At 41.1% G+C, this 22,873-nt stretch overlaps 1 protein-coding gene across 1 annotated transcript in view; it reads right to left on the bottom strand.

The window, feature by feature from the left end:
• Positions 1-802: 802 nt before the first annotated feature.
• LOC140994296 (transmembrane protein 266-like) overlaps positions 803-22,873 on the bottom strand; it is a 39,117-nt gene continuing 17,046 nt past the window's right edge. The window contains exons 3-10 of the mRNA XM_073463865.1: positions 16,034-16,188; positions 14,697-14,770; positions 12,511-12,567; positions 11,972-12,110; positions 7,505-7,620; positions 6,127-6,322; positions 1,975-2,037; positions 803-1,443 (exon numbers count right to left, since the gene is read on the bottom strand). Of these exons, the coding sequence (XP_073319966.1) occupies positions 803-1,443; positions 1,975-2,037; positions 6,127-6,322; positions 7,505-7,620; positions 11,972-12,110; positions 12,511-12,567; positions 14,697-14,770; positions 16,034-16,188 (1,441 nt within the window). The remainder of the gene's footprint in view (positions 1,444-1,974; positions 2,038-6,126; positions 6,323-7,504; positions 7,621-11,971; positions 12,111-12,510; positions 12,568-14,696; positions 14,771-16,033; positions 16,189-22,873) is intronic.

Raw genomic sequence — 22,873 nt, 5'->3', positions numbered from 1 at the left:
ATCCACACAAATATACCCTACTAATGTTTTTTTTTTTCAACGAGTAAAACAAAGAAATGCTATTCAATAAACTTTGTTGATGGTCCATGGTTTCAAATCAAACAAATAGGTGACAGAAAGGCAAAGGTAAAAAACAAATTGGCTGTTTGTATAGTAAAGCCAGTCTTATGTACCCTGTGGCTGTTTTGAACAAGGAACAGCATGATTAACGTTTGATCGTACAAATTAAAAGAAACATCATAACAAAAAACAAAAACGAAAAAAAAAGCGTTAGAAAACACTCCTCAAAGAACAGAGAACAGTGTCTTGGTTTGCAACACTGTTCAGAAGTGAAGTTTTTTGTTCAGTATAGGCTTGAATGGCCCCTTGCTGGTTTTAATTCATGTAAAGTTCAGTGCATTTAGGACCTATTCAAAGTGAGAATTCCTGATGAAGAATGTGTCCGGAAACACATTAGACGCCCCCTTACCGGGATGTTACTGTCTTTGTTGTGCTATATCAGGGCATTTCTGAAAATCCATCAAGGAGGAACAGGGGGAGGCTGGACAATATGGCAAAGGGCCTACAAGTTCTTGTTTGTCATTTTCTACTATTGACTTCTGCACACGTCAAGTTAAGGAGCATCAGTGTTAGCTGGAAGCTAAAGCTCAAGCTTGCTCTCAACTGGCTAAGATTGGATTTACACAGCGACAGTAAAATCCTAAGTCTTGTGTGGTCTTTGACCTGCCACAAGAGTTCAGATAAATGCCAAACAGGGTGGCAGTAAAAATAGAAGAGACTTCTGTTTCTGTGTAAATGTAGCTTATGTATCAGGCATGTGACCCAGAGGTGTGTCCGCTGGTCCCAGGAGCCGGTACTTCTCCTCCAGGGACGGCTCAGTGCTGCTGCCCTGCAGGTGGATCAGCGGCTTGGTCTGCAACAGCACACAACCCCTGCCCCGGCCTCGCCTCTCCTCCTGGTTCCTGCGGTTGAAGATGTTTATTCTGTTGTCCAGCTCAGGGCTGGCCTTTTCTGAGCCAGTTGGGCTGGGAAGCTTAAGGTTGACAGGGTCCACCGCCAGGCCCTTTTGAGCAAGGCAGGAGTCCTCAGAAAGGGAGGAGAGTAGCTCCTGCACCACCATGCTGGGGTCCCTGCAGGGCTCCTTGCCTGAGAAGGACGGAGGGCAGCAGCGATGGGAGCTGTAGCTCAGACTGAGGTCCTGAGCTGTGCTGCTGCTGCAGTCTGTCATGGATGAACCCGGGGTGTGGCTACTCAGGCTGTGAGGGCGGGCCGTCAGGCTGCCACTGGACCGTGATATGCTGGTTGAGGCATCACTCACGGCGCTGCCCACCCGCTCCATAGCCAGCATCGGGTTCGACTGGATGGGATTTGGACTGGTGGGGAGGTGAACGTCAATGGCTGCCGTAGTGATGATCCGTGCACCTAAGCCAGAAGCTCCAGCATCTTGAAAGACATTGTATATATTTAGAGAAAGTTAGACAACACAGGTAAAAATGTTTTATTTGCAGCCAAATCTATGAGCAAACATATGAAGTTGGACCTTGGCCTTATAACCACTCAAAAGGAGTTTTGAGTAACTGCTTTTCCTGAATGTATTTACATGTTTCAAGTCTTTATTGTCATTGTGCAAAACAACAGAAGAGCGAAGCATCTCCCTGAGCTGCATAGTGTAGAAAATGAGATAAAAGTAGTGATAAGAAAACAGGATAAAATAAGACAAGCAGTACTGAAGAAGAAGCCAAAGATAAAATGATTATTGAGAATAAAATAGACATCAAAAGGAATGTCAACACTTTTTTCACAAAAAGAATAAAAGAAAAGAATAAATAGATATAAATAAATAGTAAGCACTTATTACAGTGATCTGTAATAGATCGAGCTTAACAGTGGAGATTTCTGCATGTATGTGAGAAGAGTTCAGTTCAGTTCTTGTCTGTGCACGGTGCATAATAAGTTCAGCGTTCAGTCACTTACCACTGCTTGCTTCACTGTAGTATTGGCTGATGTAGTTGTTCATGTCATCACGTACAACTGGATCTGAGTTCAAAATAAAGACAGAAAAATGTGATATTTCAGCAAAAAAAAAAAAAAGTTGCAACCCCTAAATGTGTTCTTATAGTGGGTCTGCGTCAGAACTAAAGGGGAAAAAAATCTCCAACAATTCATTTATTTTCACATATGCTCTGCTATCTAATTTCTGTGATGTACTCTATATGAATATGAACAGTGTGCCTGATATGCATGTTGTCGCTGTTAACACTATTTACTATTATTAGTTCAGTGTTATCACAGTTTTGGACTGCACTGTCTTGTCAGTGAAATATTGCATTATGCATAAATAAAGACAAAAATAATTAATTCAACATTTCTTACATTCATGTTATTTTTATTAATATTGTTATGGTATTAATACAGAATGCACCATGAATTGTAAATGGATATCAGAAAGTGTCCTGTCAATTACGGTTTAATGTAGTGTGACTCATGCACTACCAATACTCTGTGTGGCAGTGATTTTCACACCTTTGCGTCTGTAAACATTTTGGTCCACTTCAGTGTTAACATGGCAAATTAGTCCAGATTGAAAATATCTCTTATGTTTACAACACAATATTGACAGAGAGGACTTCTGCCCCAGGCCACAGGTGCTTTATTGGCGAGTGGTCAGGATCACGCACTGCTACGCTGTGCATTAGCTGCACCCTAGTGCACCAGAAATAAACTGGGACAGGGACAGGGTGGGGTTGATTTCAGGGATGAGAGAAATGGGGGGGAATGAGAGGGAGAGGGAGAGAGAGTGGGATCTCTTTGTTCAGACGCAGATCCCTCCAGTCTAGCGGGCCTCAGCGTGCGTGGTGAATGGCCGTGATCTGCTATGCTCTTCTGTCCGCTTGATTGGCCTTCAGCTCACTGTCCGCTGGCTGAGTGCGAACCCAGAGTACCCTGAGTGCTAGCCCCTGTCCCCTGGGACAGGCTGCAGGCTCTGATGGGTAATTTCATTTATTTTTCAGTCTAAAATATTAATCCCTGAGCCACCCCTGGAGAGGAAGCATTGCACTCACTAAAACAAGACTGAGACAATCACCCCACAATTAATAACACATGAGTCTTAAGAAAAAAGAATGGGCTGAGCATACATAAAAGACTCCCCTCTTCTGTCTGTGACAGTCGACTTACCAGGCTGTCAGCTGTCTGTGGAAGAAGAGAGGTGACACGCTGAGGTCCTTTTAGTTCAAATCTAAACTACTATTTTGATGGCTGAAGTATGAGTTCGGTACCACAAGTGAAGTGGTATGAAAGTTGACCGAGGAAGATTTGCAGCCACTGCAGCTGATGTTACAAAAATACAGAAACAAAGTGAACAGGCCGTTATTATTAAGGTTAAAAAGAAATAAAGTATAATTTTAGAACATAATTTGGAAGATTTATATCTCCTCTCTTCTCTCTCATATCCTATAAAGACCATATAGGCTTTTTATCCATGTTAGCAGCAAGACTCTATTAGATATTTCATTCATGTCTCTCTAAGGATGACTTTTCTTTTTCTTTTATGATTCTCTGACTATCCACATTGTATCATCATTGAGTTAAAATTTTGTCTAGTGCTTTGGTTTAACAGTCCAGTTTGTAAGATTTAGGAGCTGAAATGGAATATAATCTACGCAAAATGAAAAATGGATATTCATTATATGGACCTTTTTTATATCTACGAGCACGATCTTATATTGCCACGTTCATAATTAATGTCGCTCCAAGACCATCATTGCAACTAGTCAATCACATTTTTGCAATGTCAAAGCTTTCACATTGTGAAAGGGTCTATTTCAATTTTAATTTTCCTAAACCTTAACTAAGTATTTTTGTCACCTAAATCTAACCAAACAGCGACAGAAAACTGAAAAGAAATAGAAAATAATAAGTGAACTTAGTATAATGTTCCAAATAAGATACATATCCAGGTCTGCTGAGTGAGAGTCCTATACTTCACCCATTCAGCAACAACTGGTTGCTCCAGATGTGGACGTTGAAATGATGCTCCTGGGACAAAATTAATTATGATGTTCCAAGAACAACACCAACACAGCGACATCAGATACCATATTGACAGACGGAGCAGGTTTCTACAGTAGCCCAAAACAGACAAACCAAACACTGGCTCCAGTGACGACCTTTCAAATCTTTTGTGTGTTTTTGCAGCCACTGTAGGTTAGGGTGAAACACGGGGTGTTCGGTTGGTTGCAATCTGTAACCACACCACTAGATGCCACTCAATCCTGGACCAATCAGCCTCTTACAATTGAAAATGAAAAGAACAATGCACCTTTTTAATCTTAAATTGAGGAGGTCAGTTTGATTCTCATAAATTCCCTCTGCTTAAACAGCCTGAGTTAAAACTTTTTAATGAAATAGTCATAAGTAATGAATGGGTCAATTAGCCTGCTAAAAAAACTGATCAAAGTGCCAGAATGAGGATGTTAAAGGGCTGCATTTGGCCCACTGTCTGCATTAAATTAAGATGGTGAATATGTTAAACATTATACAAGCTTAACATCAGCATGTTAGCACTCTGTGCACTCAGCTCAATGCTCAACAGAGCCAATATGTTCCTTCAAAGCAAATATGTCTATCTTTCTGTGTTGCAATGCCTTTATTCTTTTGTTGCTGTCCTGCGCTCTGTCACTGCAATCGTCTTTAAGTATCTGAGAGGGAACTCCACCGGCGAGAAGAGCAGAGATGGAATTGGAGGGAAGGGAGTGAAGGAAAGAAGAGAGATTACAAGGAAGGGTGGAGTGAAATCATCCCAGATACAGAGCATAAGCATAGACAAAAAAAAAGAAAAGAAAGAAAGCTCCTTAAAATCGTTGAAATGGTCTGCTCTGAAATCAATGTTGAGATTTACTCTAGGCCTGACAGGACATATTGAAGACATCAAGATGAATTACTAGTGAACTGTGTTCAGCTTTAATCCAAGTGCATTATCTAATAATGTGTGGGGCACTTCGTACAGCTGTGATTTCTGCCTGCTCATTGGTTAAGGCTGATCATTCATTCTTATGAAGGCCAAGACTTCTTGATAGTTTGATGGCACTCTGCAGGTGAGTGTGAGAGAAGCCCATGTGCAATATTCAGCTGACTTGATTTTGAGTTGTCCTGACTTGACTTGAGACCTGTGGCCTAAGCGTGCATCCCAGTGTCCATGTTTCTGTAAAAAGCCCCACTTGTTTCAGAGAGCCAGATTTCCCACTATGCCCTTGGGGTAATATTGCGGCCGCCATGGAGCCTCCTGGTGCCCTATTGTGGTTTGCAGGTGAAGGGGAACAGATGTTGACAGGAGCCCACTCTCTCCTAACAAGGCCCAATGCACAGAGCACTCTGTACCTGAAATAGCCCGAGTGGTCTGGGCTGGCTAGGCCAGCCTCGCCAAGAGGGGGGCAGTAAGAGAGACAGTTGGGGCATGACAGAAGCCCATGCGAGCTGACGTAGTGTCGGAGAACATGCTTGTTTTCTCCAGGATTCACCAGATCCTAAAAGCTTTTTTGCCCTCGTATTGATCCCAGAGCGCCTGCGGTCAGATGGGTGTTGTGTGCGAGCGTGCAGGGGCTAAGAGGCTGGCCTCGAAGATGCTCCAGGGCTACTGCTCCAGATTAACTGTACACTGCTCTGGCACCCAGTTCACCTGATGTTACACCGTTAGAGACTTTTTGTTCCACATAATTATGTACATACTTGATGCTGCACCTCTCTCCTGGTTTGTCATGCTGCTTTCTCAAGCAAACACTGCACCTGGCATGGAGTGTATTCAGATAAGCTATAGTTTAAATGCCACAGGCTTTTGTCTCAGATGCATCCATTTTTAGTTTGTGAAATCGAGTTTTAAAAAAGCAAGTCACGTATCAAAGTATGTATTTGAAAATAGTCAATCACTATTCACAAATGTTAAAACGTTAAATTGTGTTTTTCACATGTGAAAAGGCCTATTTCGTTAGGGTTAGGTGTCTCAAGACTCAAAATACATGATGAACTGGTGCAGCAAGGAAGTTTTATGAAATTAGCGGTTTCATCAGAGTTTAGGAACCTCTCCAGTCTCCAGTCCCTTAAAAGTCTGCTTTAGAAACCATACTGCACCTGCAGTGGCATGAGGCTCCCTGGGGTTTCTCTGGCCGCCCTCATCGTCAGACTCCCCGGGAGTCAAGCCTTCTACAACCTGAAAACTCCGGCCCTGTTTGCCCCACACGTGGTGAATCTGCATGGCTGCCTCGCGCTCTGCTGCCAGGTCCAGGTCCTGCTGGGCCAGATGTGCCCTCAGCTGCCTGATCTCAAACTGGAGGAGAGAGTTGGAGTGCATGCACAGAAAACAAGAGAAAAGCAGAAATGGATTTGGAGGGAAGGGAGAGAAGGAAGGAGGAGAGATAACAAGGAAGGATGGAGTGAAAATCATCCCAGATACAAAACGTAAGCATAGACAAAAAAGAAATCGTTGAAATGGTCTGCTCTCAAATCAATGTTGAGATTTACTCCAGACCTGACAGCACATATTGAAGACATCAAGATTAATTACTAGTGAACTGTTTTCAGCATTAATCCAAGTGCATTATCTAATTATGTCCTGAGCACTTTGGAACTGGTGCGCTTCACTGATGTACAGCTGTGATCTCTGTCTGTATTTATTTCAAGGTTTTTGGCCCCGAGGATCTTGTTCATCGACAAGAAACCATTGCAGGAGTGAATTTTCTAAAAGGAAGTTAATACAAAATAATGAAAACGCATTGCGGCAACTACTTTTTACAAATGTACAAGCATGATATACGTATCATTCTTGTGTCAAATGAAGCCTGTATTTTTAATATACCTACACTTAAATCACATTTTGACAGAGATAATATATGATTTTTTAGGATAAGATGTTACCTAAAGTGAACATTTAAAACAGAGACTGAAAAAAGATCATTCCCTTGATGATAATTTATTCACTGATTTATTATATACTTCATGTCTGGTGTCAGATTTCGATCTAAGTTGGTCAGTTGAGGGTTAAATCTTGATCAATATTTATTGTAGTCTGCATTTTCCTGTATGAGCTCATCACAGTGTGAGCTCTGACTGGACCTGTTTGTGAGGTATTGCTGCCCTCCTCTGGTGGCAGATGAAATGACTGTTTCTCACATGGCCACAAGTGTAATATGGAGTTGTGTAGCGTGTTTCAAAGACAGGGTGGCCACATGGCTGATTAATAAGTTGTATTCTACTCACTTTCTGTCATTTGAGTATGATGCACCCAGTCTCTGGGTTAAACCGTGGCTGTAAATGTCTCGTAGTAGCTGTTGACCATTGTTTTGTGCATGAAGCCCATATACAGCTCTTGCGATCACACAGTATAACCAACGTTTTGAGTGGAGATGCTTAACATCTCCATTTCTGTTATCTTCCGAGCAAATTTTGTGGACATGTATGGGGGAAATGCGGCTGGGCTGTGAGGTTAAATCTGAGGTGGTTTGGTACTCACAGCCTGTTCCTGGCAGATCTGAGTGAGACGCTCCAGCTGCTCCTCTCTCACAGCCTTGGTCTTCTCACACTGCTGGATCTCCAGCTCCATCTCAACTTTGACTTGTAGCACATAAGCTTTCATGAAAGAGGAGAGAGTAGAAGAGTTTTAAAACAAACTTAATAATAATAATAATAATAATAATTGTTTAGATCATTAAACTTCATTAATGGTCTGAAAAGGATTGTCGAGGAGGCATCAAGAGAAAAGTTTTTTAGGTAAGACAGCTGGTTAAGGTCATGATGCTAATAGACATTGAGCACGTTGAGGTCAAAGGTCGATGTCGGTGCACCATTATTCCTTTGCTCCATATATGTCTGTCATCACATATGCAAAACCTCATTAATTACTAGTTACCACCAGTAATCCTATACCAGTACTGGAGGTAGCCAGGTGCTGAAAATGTTCCACAGGGATCTTATTTCATGCTGACTTGAAGGTGTCACAAAGTTTTTGTAAATTTTCAGCCCAAAGTAACGCTGTGAACATCATCCAAAAAGTGTCTAATGGGCTGACATCTGGGGTTTAAAACATCTGGATAAATTGAGGTCACAGTCCTTTGATTGTCTTTAGATAATGTAACAATGGTGGTGTCGTCGGGGTACAAGATGGACAGGGATAAAAATTTGATTTTTCAAAACTATTTTTAAAAGGTGAGAATTTATCTGTGTTGATACTGATATTTTGATATTTTAGAAAATAAAAATTGTGAAAAATCTTTAATATCAACGTGCAAACACAGTTTATTGTTGTTTCAGTTACTTTAGAGGATAAGTTCACCCAAAAATAAAAGAAAATCAGTCATTATCGACTCAGCCTCCTGCCGGTGTTGTTGCTTTTTTTTTTTTTTTTTTTGCATTTTAAAAAGAATCTACTTCAGTTGTTTAGGAGAACGCTGCAGCACTGTTTTGCTGAGAAGCTCCAGAAATGTTTTGTGGACTACAAAACTTCATCTGACTTCCCATCAGCATGAGGGTGAGTAGATAACGACTGAATTTTCATTTTGGGGTGAAAAAATAGCAGATAATTTGCAGGTAATCCCAATTTTTATTTTTTATAGTACACAGTAACCTTTGGATGTATGTGAGATACTGTTAAATACAATGAAAATAAGTTTAATCAAACTTCTCCTTTAAAAAAAACAGCACATCAGTGAAAACCGAAAATGACAAGCCTTGATCAGCAATAACATTTGAACATAGTATTCTGCATTCAAATGACACTCAAATGCCTCTTTGTGTACCAAACTCTTCCTGGTTGTATAGTTTTGGTGGTCACATGGTCATCTGAGCTTCATCTTCTCGCTGCCAGATGACAAAGTAATGTACGAGTAGTGTGTCTCACGTGACCTTCCTCCTACTACAGCGTTGTACTGAAGTGTTGCCAGCATACTTTGGCTAGGCTTGAATCACGCTTGTTTCTTCCCTGTGACCTCAACTCTCATCATCACTCACCAATCGTTTTCTTCACACATAACGGCAGCTGATTGCTTGTTTATTTTTTTTAATTATTATTACATTTTTCCTGGTAAGGTATAAGAAGGTGTAATGCGTCAAAATATCAGAGGGGCAGATCAATCACTAAGTCCACCTCTCACAATCTGACTGCACATTTTATTTATACATGACACACTTTTTGGAGCCGGATGGGAAGTAAACCTAAAAAAAGTACGCCGAGGGTAAATTTGGATACCTGTTGTCATCACAGGTGGCAGACAGTCAGTACCTCACACCTCTCTGTGATCACATTTGTAAGCCAGCCACATGATATCACACATACTGTGTATCCTGATGGGGGAATGTTGCTATGGCCAGTATAAAGAGGTGAAACGCTATCAGTATTTATACTCGTCTTATTCCAATATTTCTGTTGTTGTTGTTTTTGTGATGGTGGATCTGAACTGCCGGCTTTGTCAAAACACTGAGAGGAGAATGAAAAGCCTTCGCCACAGCACACAGCCATCGCCACATGCTCCTTGTGTCTATTTATAGTCATGTTGGCGCACACACATTTTGCAAAAGTGGGGACATCAGAAGGGGTCGGTCCAGTCGGCATCCAAACAGGCATGAAAGGCACAGTCACAGGTTGATTATTTGGCACTTATAGTACATGTGTGCTCCTGCATATAGCACTGTATCAGTATGTGTTTACAAGCGTGTGTGTTTGTGTGTGTGTGTGGTGTGACAGCTGCTGGCAGTACATGCATAACAGTGTAATTCACACCACCACCGATCCCAAATCTTCCCCACAGAGGCTCACACAAGGCCCTGCTGCACTCTCACCTGGAGTCAAGTGTTTCACTGCTCAGAAAAAACAAACTGCGTTTCACCTTTCAGACGATTGGAAAGGAAGACATTCAACATTTAGTTTTATTTTTTTGATATTTTCCATCCTTCTCTACTGAGATTTTCTAATCCTTAGAAATTCTGTTGCAGCTCACTCTTCTATATTTCCCATCTGACTGACACAAACGTTGCCACTATTATACATCAAGATAATTCTGCGAGAGACTCAATCTATCTCCTACAATAACCGAGCCGGTCCCTCAGCTGTACATTTATTGGTTTGAGTGTGATTTTTTTTTTTTTTTTTTTTTTTTATCCTCTGTGGTGTTTTGCCGCCTGCGTAGCAAAGAAACTCAATCACTCACAAATATCAAACCCAACAGGTCGAGGTGTGCGGCGGGAAAATCATCAGTTCATTCCCTGGAAACCAACACTGCAGCTGCATGTTAATAGGCAGCAAACACGCTCCTCCTGCTGAACGTGTTACACCGGCGTAAATCAATGATGTTGAAAGCTGTAATGTATCGATTCCTGAAATTATTAGTCATGTCGATATGACGTGTCCCTTTAGTTCAATAGATTAAGATCCTTTAAGATAATGTACTCATGCATGATTAAGAACGTTTCTATCAAGGAACTTCCTGTATGTACAAAAATAGTATGTAAAAGGAAAATACATTTTAACTACATGAAGACTGGATGTTTTTTCATTTAATCTCTGTCTGTACTTAGCATATCTCGAACTGTTCATCTGATCTACTTTACACTTGGCAGGTGTGTAAGTGAGGACCTAGTGTCGAATTTGGTGCAATTTGGACAAACGACACGTTAAATATTAATACATTTTGAATAAACAGCAAGCAGAGGGGGCGTGGCTTCAGAGCTCTGGCTTCATGGCTCTGCAGACTGAAGCTGGGCTCACAACCACTTTCACAATAGTGGCACATCACACACTAATGATGAAGCTATTGATCTAGAGGGAGCAATGTACCACCTCAAGTGATTCCTCTCACACAATCTCATGGGGAAGCAGATGTAAACAAATTGATGAGAATGAGATCAGCGTGGTACGACAAGTTCCCGTAGTAACACAGAAGCAAAGGGTTTAACAAGTCTGAATGAGTCGAGAGACGCAGTCAATGTGGGTTTTCTATTCTTCAGCGAGAACCGGAGGTGAGATATTACGTTTCTCGCAACATTAGCCTCAAGGGACACAAGGTTTACTTTGTCCTTGGTTGTTGTGGTCCAGCTTGGAAACTACCAATGTAATCATCCAGATTTTGAAAACCCAAATGTCAAACATGTACATGGACCTGTAAACACCTCACATTACCAGATAATCTGTGCTGAACAGCATGTTTTGAACAGGCACTGCACTGGTTAAAATAATAAAATAACCATCTGTTTGATATTGAATAAGTGCAACAAAATGGCAGATCATTTTTGACTACAGATATAAAGGAATAGTTTAAAGTTCGGGGAAACATGCTCATACCCTTTCAGGCAGAGTTAGATGAGAAGATCTGTACATACAGTTACTGTAGCACAAACCCCCTTTGTTTCTATACAAGACATAACATGTTAATTAATGAGCTTTAGCAGTGCTGCTAGATTATTTTTTTTACTTTTGGGAAGAGGTAAGCTAGCTCTGTCACAATCTGCCTCAAGAAAGCAAATAAGTGTATTTCCAAAAAACTTGCTTCATGGAGACACAGCCGTTTTGTCGTCCAATGTCTCCCTGCAGCTGATCGTGTATGCAGTCTGGGGCCCGTGGTGAGGGTGACCTCCGCACAGATATCGAACCAGTCAGCATTAGCATAGGGGACAACAACCACTATATTCATTATGGCCTCTCTGAATCTACTTAACCAGGCCCTTAGAATCAATACAAGTTAGAGTAGCAGAGGGGCAGCAATTTACCATGAAGGATGATCAATAGCTATATTGCTCTGAATAGTAAATAATTTGTATAATCATGGAGAGAATGGGGTCGTTTAGCTCTTTCAAGGCAAGCTGATCTTTATGCATCTGTGTAGCCCTTTGAGTTAAGAAAGACTGAGTATTTCCTGGAGTCGCTCCACAGAATGCATCGGTCTCGCATGCAGACAAGACAACTTTGATGGAGGTTTTTGCCCCGTCTCACCATCGATGATCCTCTTGACCCTCCAGATGCGTAGAGTGATGATGAGGCTGATGGCATCCCAGGGGCTGCTGGGCCCATTGGCCACCGTGGAGGCCACCATGGGGGCCAGGGACAGCACGATGACAGCACCATCAAAAACCTGGAAAAATCAAATATGTGAAATTGTTGTTGTTTCCAATAGGATTACATTGGAGATTACATGAAACCACTTAAAGGCCTGTATGGTAAATATAAGGCTACTGATAGTTAGATTTTGCTACCTTTGTACAGAGCCACAAGTTTTTATGCTAAGCTAACCAATCGTACTGCTGCAGCCTCATTGTTACCTTACAGAGGTGTGTGTGATATCAAACCTCTCATCTAACTCTGAGCAAGAACACGAATAAGTGTATTTCCCAAAATGTGCAACTATTATGGGTGAACTCATGGGACAAAATGAAAATATAGATGTATAATATTAGAACAGGTGGCTAAATTGAAAATTATACCTGACACTGGTCATCAAAATCTGCCAATAAACACACAGCACCGTCACTAACCTCAACTTTGTTCTCGATGTAGTCCCAGATCCCGAGCACAACAATTCTGAAGACAGTCTACGACAGACAGACAGACAGAGATGAATGAAAGCGTTAAAATAGAAAGGTGAAGGAGTATGCTAATACATATCAAAAGCTCTTGTGATATTCTTAGTCTTTTGAGTTGTCATCACATCCAACAACCTTCGTCAAGATGTGTGAACAGACTAAAAACTGAGAAAAGGCCTGTTTTCTTCCCCAAATATCTTTATTTTTTTCAAATAGAATAATAATTAAGCTAGATTTATAAGAGGCTAGACACCCTAAAAGTAGTCCAAAATAAAAAGAATAAATGTATTTGATTAGTGTAAAATATATTCCACCTGCAAAGTAGTAAATGCATGCAGAGAAACTAATTTGCATGAGACACATCACAAAAAAGACAGAAAAGAAGTCCTTTAACAGCACTTATAGCTCTGCGATGAGGCTACTAGTAGATCTTCTCCCTGATCTCTGACCTACAAAAGGACAACACTTGTAAGCCGATCACCTATCAAATTCTACGTTGTGCTCTGTTGGTTGTGTGGGAGCCTTTGTTGAAGCGGGGCCATTGATTTACACTCCAATTAGCATGGGGTGTCATGTACGAGCAGTCCTGCTAATCCATCATCTAGAGCGCATGTTGGACAACAGTACTGGTGTCAAGTGAGAAGTGCTGGAACTCCGCCCACATGTTGGAATCCTGCTTTCGGATTGGTGCAGAGGGAGCGGTTGTTCACATGCTACATCTATCTAACACCGTTCCCAGATGACTCCTCCTCTGTGATGTCAGTGGGCGAGGTGTTCGGATGGATCGTATCACTGTAACCCCATCCCCACTGCTCATTAAGCTCAGCTTTAATTATTGCTCCTGCTGGCTCACTGGTAATTAATGTTTGGTTTAGGGCATTGGGGCTGAGGCTGTCAGGGTAATTGGTTTGCACTGGAGTGGAGGCCTTTGGGCCAAATTCTCCCCTCTCCATTTTGTTTTTCACCTCTCCGCGAGTGATGATAAGACATTATTTTATCAAACAATGGCTCAAATTTTATTACGACTAATCACAATTATGTTTCAAACGATTGATTTTTTTTTTTACCGGCCATCCAGCCTCAAGGAAGCATTTCTGAAGCTAAAGCTAAATCGTGATGAGACAATGATTGAAATTACACGGTATAGCCACGTACTCTGGTTCCCTCAGGCCTGTACCTGGTTTGCATTGCTGCAGATAGGGTATAATCTAGGAAGTTCAGTTTGTTGTAATTCAATTATGAATTTAAAATAAATGTGACGTGTCAGAGTCAAAGTTATTATACACAAAGGTTACATGAATAATTTTTGCGCTTTAAATTATTATTAATGTAAATAAAACTGCACCTTATCCTCTTGCACCTTATGTTTCACTTACCTTTACTCCAAGATACCACAGCATTTTATTTTTATTTTTATTTACCTCAGTATTTTATTTTATTTTATACTTAAGCGTTTTATTGTGTATATATATATATATATAAACTAAAACAAAAATTCAAACTAGGTGTGAAGAAAACACTTAAAGGAGATATATTACATTTATTACATGTTTCATAACTCAAAAAACACATCAGTTTTCTCATACTGTCCATTGCTGCAGCACTTTAATACTTTTCTGTCTGAAACGCTCTGTTTTAGCTCCTGTCTAAAGTGGACTTTGGCTTTTTTAACTTTCATGACCTTTTATTCATAAGAACCCAAATGAGCAAAAGGATAAAATGAAAAAACTAATAAGTCTCCTTTTAAATGATAAAAACTTGACGGGCGTCATGACTGTGAGTCAGATGCCTTCACATTGTGTTGTTTGTATTGTAATACTTATCCTGTTAAACCGTGTCCCTGACAAATATGCCACATAAAAAAACTAACACTGAAGCAACTAAATAATAAAATTAAACTAAATATTTTTAAATAATAAAAACTCAAACAAACAAACCCAACTGCAACTAAACTGAAAACAAAAATTAAAAATTAAATACTAATAAAAAACATAAAAAATACAAATTGTAATAAGTCTGGTCAGGCTTTTTGTACCCATGAAGTACTCCTGTGACTGTGGTTACCAATACGAAGAAAGATTTTTATCAATGGTGATACCAGGCATACATTTTAATGGACAACAATAAACACGTCTTACCTCTGAAAAGAAGAGCGACAGGATGATAAGGCTGATCCAGTGGATAATGCTGGCAAATTGGAAAGCATTGGAAACTGTTGAGAGAAGAAACCGGGCGAATGTCAACCAAGACAAGCACATGAGAAACGGTACAAGCAGGCAAGGTCTGTGAGATGAGCTCACGAATGAATTCAAGTTGAGAAATAAAGATAAAAAACTAACAATTGTCTAAACTCCTTTGTGTATTCTAGCTTTTATCTTGTTAAAGCATGTGCCATTCATCTGATTTCAAGAAGGTCAAACACTGCCTGAATTAATTTTGAACATTTACCCATACCGCTTTTCACCTTGGCCTTCTGTCCAGCAGCATTTTTAGTTTTTTTCCCCCATCCATTAATCCACAGCACTAAACTCATGTATGCCACTAATCTCTCCGTGCACTCTGTCACTCGCTCCCGCCTTATTGCCTACTCCGCTATTTGTCTTGCGGGACTGGCAGCAGACAAAGCAGTAGATTACAACAGATCTAAAGTGACTGGAGTCCTGCAGTCCCCGCAGCGAGACTCAGGTATCATCGGAGATGGACGCTGGCCAGTAATCGATGGGGCCGGTGCCTGCTGCCATTGACAAGAGACGCGGTTCATTATCACCTTTCTCCATCACTCTCCATCACGACCATTTACCATCACCAGCACCACCCGCTCGTCTGTGACTGGCAGGACTGCCCAGGATGATGGTGATGGAGAGACTGGATGTGAGGATGTTGGATGTGAGTGTGGAAGTGGATTATAAAGCATCTCATTGTTTGTTAAAGAAATAACTATACATTCATCTGTTACATACATCCTGTAAATGTACCATTTTATTATTGATGGTTATTATAAAGTGTTACAGACGCTTCTTTTTGTTATAGGTCACAAGCCAAGTGGTTCAGTGGGTATCAGTATAGTTAGTTTGGGTTGGCACAAGGGGATATAACAAACTACACTTAGAAACGGGACCTTTTCACTATAATGCGCTCCTCCTTACATTCATCATGTGGACCACGCCTCTAAACCTGATGTCTTCATCGCAGGTGTAAGATTGCATCAGTGTAGATAATCAGCAAATTCTCTTAATCTGACCCTGTCGACAGGTAGATGGCACCAGTGGATGCAGTGAGGATGCAGTGGGTGGATGCTCAAGGACACTTTTCTGTCTCCACTGCTCCACTGGAGCTGCTGGTGCGTGTTGCACCAGATGCCTCCCAGGTGTTTGTTAGGTGAATATGCATGCTCAGCAAACCTTCTCTTGATAAAAAAAAAATAAAGGTTAAAATAGGAGAAATAAACAAATAAGCAGCCATGCACAGTATTTACATTGTAGGAGTTTGGTGTCTATGAGCAGCTCCAAGGACAGGAAGAGCACCACCAGGATGACGCAGGCCACCAGGATACAGTTGAAGCCAGCGCTGAGCAGACAGACCTGCCACAGGGCCACTCGACGGCCACAGCAGGGCTTCAGCCAGTTGGACCTGAAGAGAACAAACATAAAAAAAAATAAAAAAAACAGAGGATTTATGAAATATTAAGCAGATCAGTATCAGTATAGGTACATTGCTTGGTTTGCCCATTCTGGGCTACTGTAGAGACATGGCGGTGCAACATGGAGGACCTGCTCCCTCTGTAGATATAGAAAACTCATTCTAAGGTAATGAAAACAAAATGATTCTTTGCTATATTATATTATATTCCATTTCTGCCAATAGATCCCATTAAATCCTACACACTGGACCTTCAAAAAAAGATAATCCATCCTTGACATCCTCAAATAAAATGATTTGAGGTCTTGCCATTAAACAAAAACATACGGAAATGTGACACTTTAAATTAATTATATTCCAGCACAGCATGTTTAAACTGACTAACGGATGAATCTACTCGTGCACTGACTCCCAGCTTGAGTGCAATGTTTCAGTGGTTCTGATCTTGATATTTGAACTCCCTGACATGGCCAACAGAGGGCAGTAGTTTACACTTATGAGAGGTGATGTCTTCAACCCAAGTAAAGTTTGGTGGTATACAGCCAGAGATAAAGGAAAGGAAGTGTGGTCAGAGGCAGCATTGACAGAGAGAAGGGACAGTGAGGCTCTGTGAACGAGTGACTCGACCATCAGCCGTGGGTGTGACTGGAATATTGATGGACTCCTTTTTACATGGCCATGAAGGGAGTCACTGTAGAGGATGCTGCTTAGAAGGGAGGGTCTCTGCAAAATCAGGGGGGCTGAAACACAAGTTAGACTGTGACATATAAAGAAACTAAATTAGATTCACATCTACATGTCATAGCCTGACCCTGATATTTTGACATCATTAGGTAGAAATAATATGCTCCAGAGGAAACAGGTGAACATTTCTAAGATTTTCTCCTGCCAGGCAGCGTAAGAATCCAGCATTTAGGCCATTAAAGTGTCTGGCAACATGACTCAATGCTATTTTGAAATAGTGGCTAGTCTTACAGACCAGCCACTACAAGGGCTGACAGTAGGGGATGAGAGAAACAATGCCTCTCACCAGCTCTCCAGCTGGAGTGGAAAGTTGGCTCTGCCCACTACCTTTCCCTTCTCCCCATGCACTGGCATGGAGGAGACAGACGTTGGCAGAGCATTTCTCTCCTCTGATCATGTCTTCATTCCTTGGCGTGGTGCTAATATGAGCTGCAACGGTGGCAAAATGGCTCTATTTTCTCTGTGGCTTCAAATCTGGTTATGCTGCACTCATTATGGAAGATTTGGGATATTTTATCTGTTTTAATACCAGTTATAGCCTATTAAAGCACATCACAAACGGATGGATGAGGACAGGTTCTCTCCTTGCGTTGTATAAGAGCTGTATTTGAATGAGATGATGCAAAGTCATTACATTTCATTAACTCCAACAGCCACAATAAAAGTCCATCATGTTTGCTGTGTAACTAACTTCAGAAAATTAAGCTCTGAAATGATTTGTATGATATTTTAATGAAATATATCGACTTCCTTCTACGGCAGATCACGTGAAAGTCTGTTCTGTACGTAGGATGATATGGGGTGGATGATTTCCTGGCCGGCTTCCACTCTAAGAACATGAAAACAGACCCCGAGTGGTTGATTGAACTGCAAAACTATCCCAAGGGGAAGACTTTTTATTTACGTGTCACCGCCTCATCTCTGACATATTAACTTGTGCTCAGTCAGTGGAAGAGGCCACACATGTGTCTTTTTTTACTTCGTGTGTGGCTCCTTGGCTATTTGATCAAGAAGAACTGTTGAATTTTCACACGACCTTCACAACAGATCAACGATAAACAACATGGAAATAGATACTCCAACTACAGTTTTCACACAATCTTATAAGGTCCTGTTTCAAATGACCACAAAATACGTATTTCTCATGTTTGACATCAATTTGAAAGATTTGGGGGCTAAAATGGCTGCCGTGACCTCTTATAGAAATTTGTCTGACCCTAAGAAAGGACGATTTCTGAAGAGACAGGACATCACTGAAGAATCAAACTGAGAACATTTTTCTAAAGCTCCCTTTATGATTTTCTCCCAGAGTAACACATTTATGTAGTAATAAGGGAAATGTTCCCAGCAGCTGTTGAGTTGATTGCTCCACCCTCCCATTGGTTTTTCAGAGGAAAGCGTTTGTTCGAAGGTTGGCATGGGCAGAGCCACAAGCCTGTAAACAATGCATAGCTAATCTAATAAAGGCGTAATCATGCTGATAGCAATCATCTTCTTGGCTTTGGGTGGGGTGGCACAAATGTGCGAGCTCCAGATGGTGGAGAATCTGCTCCTCCAGAGTCTTGGCGAGACTCCGTGGATGCCAGGTATCGTGTCGTCTTGAGAACCAACATGCCAACCTATATACTGTATATATACAAAATTAAAAGGGACAAACTGATGAAATGTTCTGAGATATTTAATAATAAAAGACACCGAATATTTTGCATGAATCTGCAGAATTATCCGAAGAAATGTTGGACACATACTTGAGCTAAAAATCACTTGATTTCACCTCAGTATTGTGAGTGATTTTGGTAGTTTGTGTAGCTCTAATGAGTAAACTTTACTTTATGAGCAAGGACAAACTGACCACTGGTCACAGCTACAATCCTTTATCTGCTCAGTGTCCACACTTAATGTCAATATTCATTTCAACAATACATTTGCAGCCCAGTCGCCAGGTTAAAATGTTGGAAGTTAAACCACTGATACCTTCACATTTGTACGGTCCACATACCATATTGGCATTTCTACAAAATGTGTCATATCACGTTCACGTTACGTGTTTATGACCTGACTTTCATATTGGGAGGTAGACGGGAATGATGGTGGAGTTTAGACGCAGTTCGAGACCGCTTCTAAACATTGTTATGGACAGAGATCAGAGATTCCCCCGAGTCCCGGTTGTGAACAGAGATTTTCCAAGATCTAGGTCACAGGTCATCAGGAGCTGCTAGGTGCACCTGTGATGTTCTCCCTCGGCTGACTGCAATCAGTTGAGTGCGTCTGAGATTTTTCTTTTGGCCAGTTTCCATACATTTTGTTTCCCCTTTGTCCCACTTCACCTTTGATTTTTGGGTCCAATCATTTTGTTCATCTATCATTTTGATAGAATCAGTGGGTGGCTGTGAGTTTTACTCCCACCACCACCTTTTGGATACCAAGGGACCAATTTGCTTAAACCCTTTATGTGATTTGTGCAGTGTTAGTTAGGTTAGTTTCCAAACCTGCGACCCCTGTCCTACAGGTTTTGCTTTCTAGGGAAACGTAACAATTGAGGGGCTCGTCCAGGGTAGGAAATAAAACTGTTTTGAAGGTATTTTGTTTGCCGCTTTTGCATTGTTGAACAGTTTGTTCACTGCACAAACCATGGAGTCCACGTTGGGCTCATTTATTGAGAATCCCACTTGGGAGGTACTCAACTCATGCAAAAAGACAGACCTACTATACTAACTATCTACGACCTACTATAAATTGCTCACCAGTTTGGCATTGCAGTGACAGCAGGAAGCAGGAAAGATGCAGTAAAACATGCTGTGGTCACTGGTCTGTTGGAGAAACAGATCCTCACTGATGACTCTGAACCCAAATCAGAAAGTTTGGGTGAGGAGGGTGACTGTGTGTGAAACCACTGGATGTTTTTGACTAGGGGAACCACAGTGTTGTGTAAGCATGACACCACCAGATATTTTTATCTAGAGACCTCAGGACAATTTCCAGCTGTGTTTGTTGTGACTAAAAGTATAAAGATATAAAGATAAAGATATTTTATTCTAAAACATGATCTTTTTCTAGACCTAACCAAGTGGTTTTTGTGCCTTCACCTAACAAGTCTATAAGCATGGGAGTGTCGCAACATAAATTACAAAATGTAAACTAAAAGATCATAAAGTTTCCTCATAAAGAAATGTAAAGTTTCAACATTTCCACATTTTGCAGAAAATTACATTGCCAACATTTATTCCGCCGACTGGGTTGACATATGCAGCTGTGAATTTTGCATGTTTGCCAGCGACACCCGTCCACAAAGAAAACAGCTGATGATCTGTGAGGCAGTTGTTAAAAATCTTTTGTTCAACCCAAAAAAATATACGATGAGAAATTGATTTTAAAAATAATGATTGCTGGTGACTGATGGTTAATTTCACAAATACAATAAAAGGAAGCCATCGTCACTGGGAAACATTTGAGTTTTTGTTCATGGGGCCATTAAACAAGGAAAATAAAACATCACCATTTAAACATGAACTGAGTGAATGATCTCCATCAGCTTTGCATTGTTTTCCATTCAAATATTCACCGACAGCCACTGATCCGCTCTACTGGAGCAGGTTGAATTCGGTGCCTTGCTGAAGGCCACCTTGATAGTCGTTGAAGGTGAGGAGAGTTACTCATTCACCCTCTCCACCCACATTTTACATGAGACTCTGGGGATTTGCACCAGTAAACCTCCAGTAATAACCTTCTCTAACCTTTATGGATTTGTGGCTACTTATAGCAGCGCACAGCAGAGTCTCATTTAACAAAAGCCTTTTTAATCATATCTGATTATATAAATATAATAAATGGAATAATGAGAGAATAGATTTCAAAAATGTCTCACCAACAATAGTATTTCCTTGGTGAGTCATGTTAGTGCAAGTGAGACTGCAGGCAGTTCTGGAGTACGTTTTAATTTTTATTTTATAAAAAAGAAGAAAAAAGAAAATCTGTGCGTTTGAGTCATCCAAACATTTCACTGGTTCAAACAAACTTCCATTTCCAGAGGTTATGGTTTGGCAAACTTCCACCATATGATTAGATAGTCAATCAAAGTGCATCTTATATCAAATGATTTCATGCTTCATTCAACTGCTGCGGGGAAGTAAAAAATAAGAAAAAAAATTACCAGAACAATAAACCTCCATGAGTGGGAGTAGTAAAAGGAAGTGGTAAAAGTGAAATACTCATCTCACAAACTTTATAGAGCTACGGTCTCCTCAGGCTTTAGTGGCTCCAGGAATCATGGCATAGTGCAGCCAATCATAATGAATGCGACTGAATATAACACTTGGTGAGAAAATCCACTTAAGGGGTCATTTTTTATTGACCTCCCTACCCCCAAAATAGGGCGAAAGCCAAAGATTTAGGTACAATGAGATCTTAAGTTCCCCCACCAGGGCCATCGACAGAGGGGGGACACCAGGTCAGTTGTCCCTGGATCATGGGAGGGGCCACAGGAATCGAAATAATCTTTCGGGGGGGGGGGCTTTGGAGATAATTTGATTCTAGTAATGAGTAAGATTATCATACTATACTATACTTTACAGTCTTTATGCAGAGCTAATGGGTTACTGGAGGTAGCTTCATATCTAGCAAACAGACATGAGCATGGTATGGAGACCATGGGCAAAACAGCGTGGTGTGCCTGTCTGCATGTGCAACCGACCATCATCTGTAATTAATCGAAAAAGCAGTGCAACCCAGGGCCTTGAGGTGACAAGGTGAAAATATTAAAACATTTTAAAAAACGCTTAAAAAAAAAACCACAACGCACGGCGCAAACAATAGAAACCATAGAAAAACTATTTCCAGTGATGCATCTCGGTGAGATCGACCATCTTGTCAAGAAAGTAAACAAGCATACTTCCCAAAATGTCAAACTATTCCTTTACCTTTCCTTACTGATCCGATAAACAACCATTTACTTGGGTCAAAAACAGACGTGTGAGTTTGTCTATCTTTGGTTAAAAAGAAAAAAAAAAAGCACAACTCCCCCAAAAATAAAAATAAGCACAACATCTAGTAGCCAGCACCTCAAAGGCAGCATCCAGGCCAAGATCAAATCCATCACCTTGGGATATTAACATGCACCGTCTTTTAACGGGCTAACTCCACCGTACAAGCCAACTCATCAGACACACTCACACACACAGAAGAACAAGGGGTCCGAGTTCACAGGCAGTGCAAAGACTCAGCTTTGATGCGTTAGACAAATAGGCTAAATCCAGTGAATGTGTGTGTCCTTACTTCATGTCATGCCAAAACTAGCCCAGCCCAGAGGGGACGCAGTCAGACGCTGCTGGTGACACATGCAGTATATTAATGAGTCTTATTAAAGCAACAGAACAGTAGCAAATGTTGTTTCTCTGACCCGCTCAGCCCTGACGGCCTGACAGAACCACCTGGCCCAAGTCACTAGTAGACAAGCACAAACAGTGGACAAGGTCACCTCTCAAACTGCCTGTTTTCAAACTCACTTTGGCTTCATGGATTTTCACATCAACATTTTTAGCAACCTTATATTGATTTAGAAAATTAAAAGCCATGTTGCAAAATCTCATTTTAGTCAAATCGCAAAGAGCGTTTGGACACAAACATGGAGCACGATAGGTCTCCCTTCATTTGCTCTCTCTTTGCATTTCTGTCTCTCCTGCTTTCATTCCCCCGTCTGTCCTCTCCATCCTCTCTGCTGCCAGCGTTCGCTGAGCAGGTTGATATAGCTGTCACTGTCGCACTGTCGGTGAGATTGAGTGGGGCTGGACAGGGAAACAGAGGAGGGAGATTAAATCAGGCAAAGTAATCGATAACAGCATGTCCAGGGAGCCACCAAACACTGGGACTGTCAGACTCAGAGCACCTGATGGTCTCATCAGATAAAGTACTCCACCTCAGTGCAGGAGGTTGTATT

This window comes from Pagrus major, chromosome 4, assembly GCF_040436345.1.
Source record: "Pagrus major chromosome 4, Pma_NU_1.0".
NCBI classification, from domain to species: domain Eukaryota; kingdom Metazoa; phylum Chordata; class Actinopteri; order Spariformes; family Sparidae; genus Pagrus; species Pagrus major.
The sequence above is the reverse complement of the archived record's forward strand: the minus strand, read 5'-3'. Positions and strand labels throughout refer to the sequence as shown.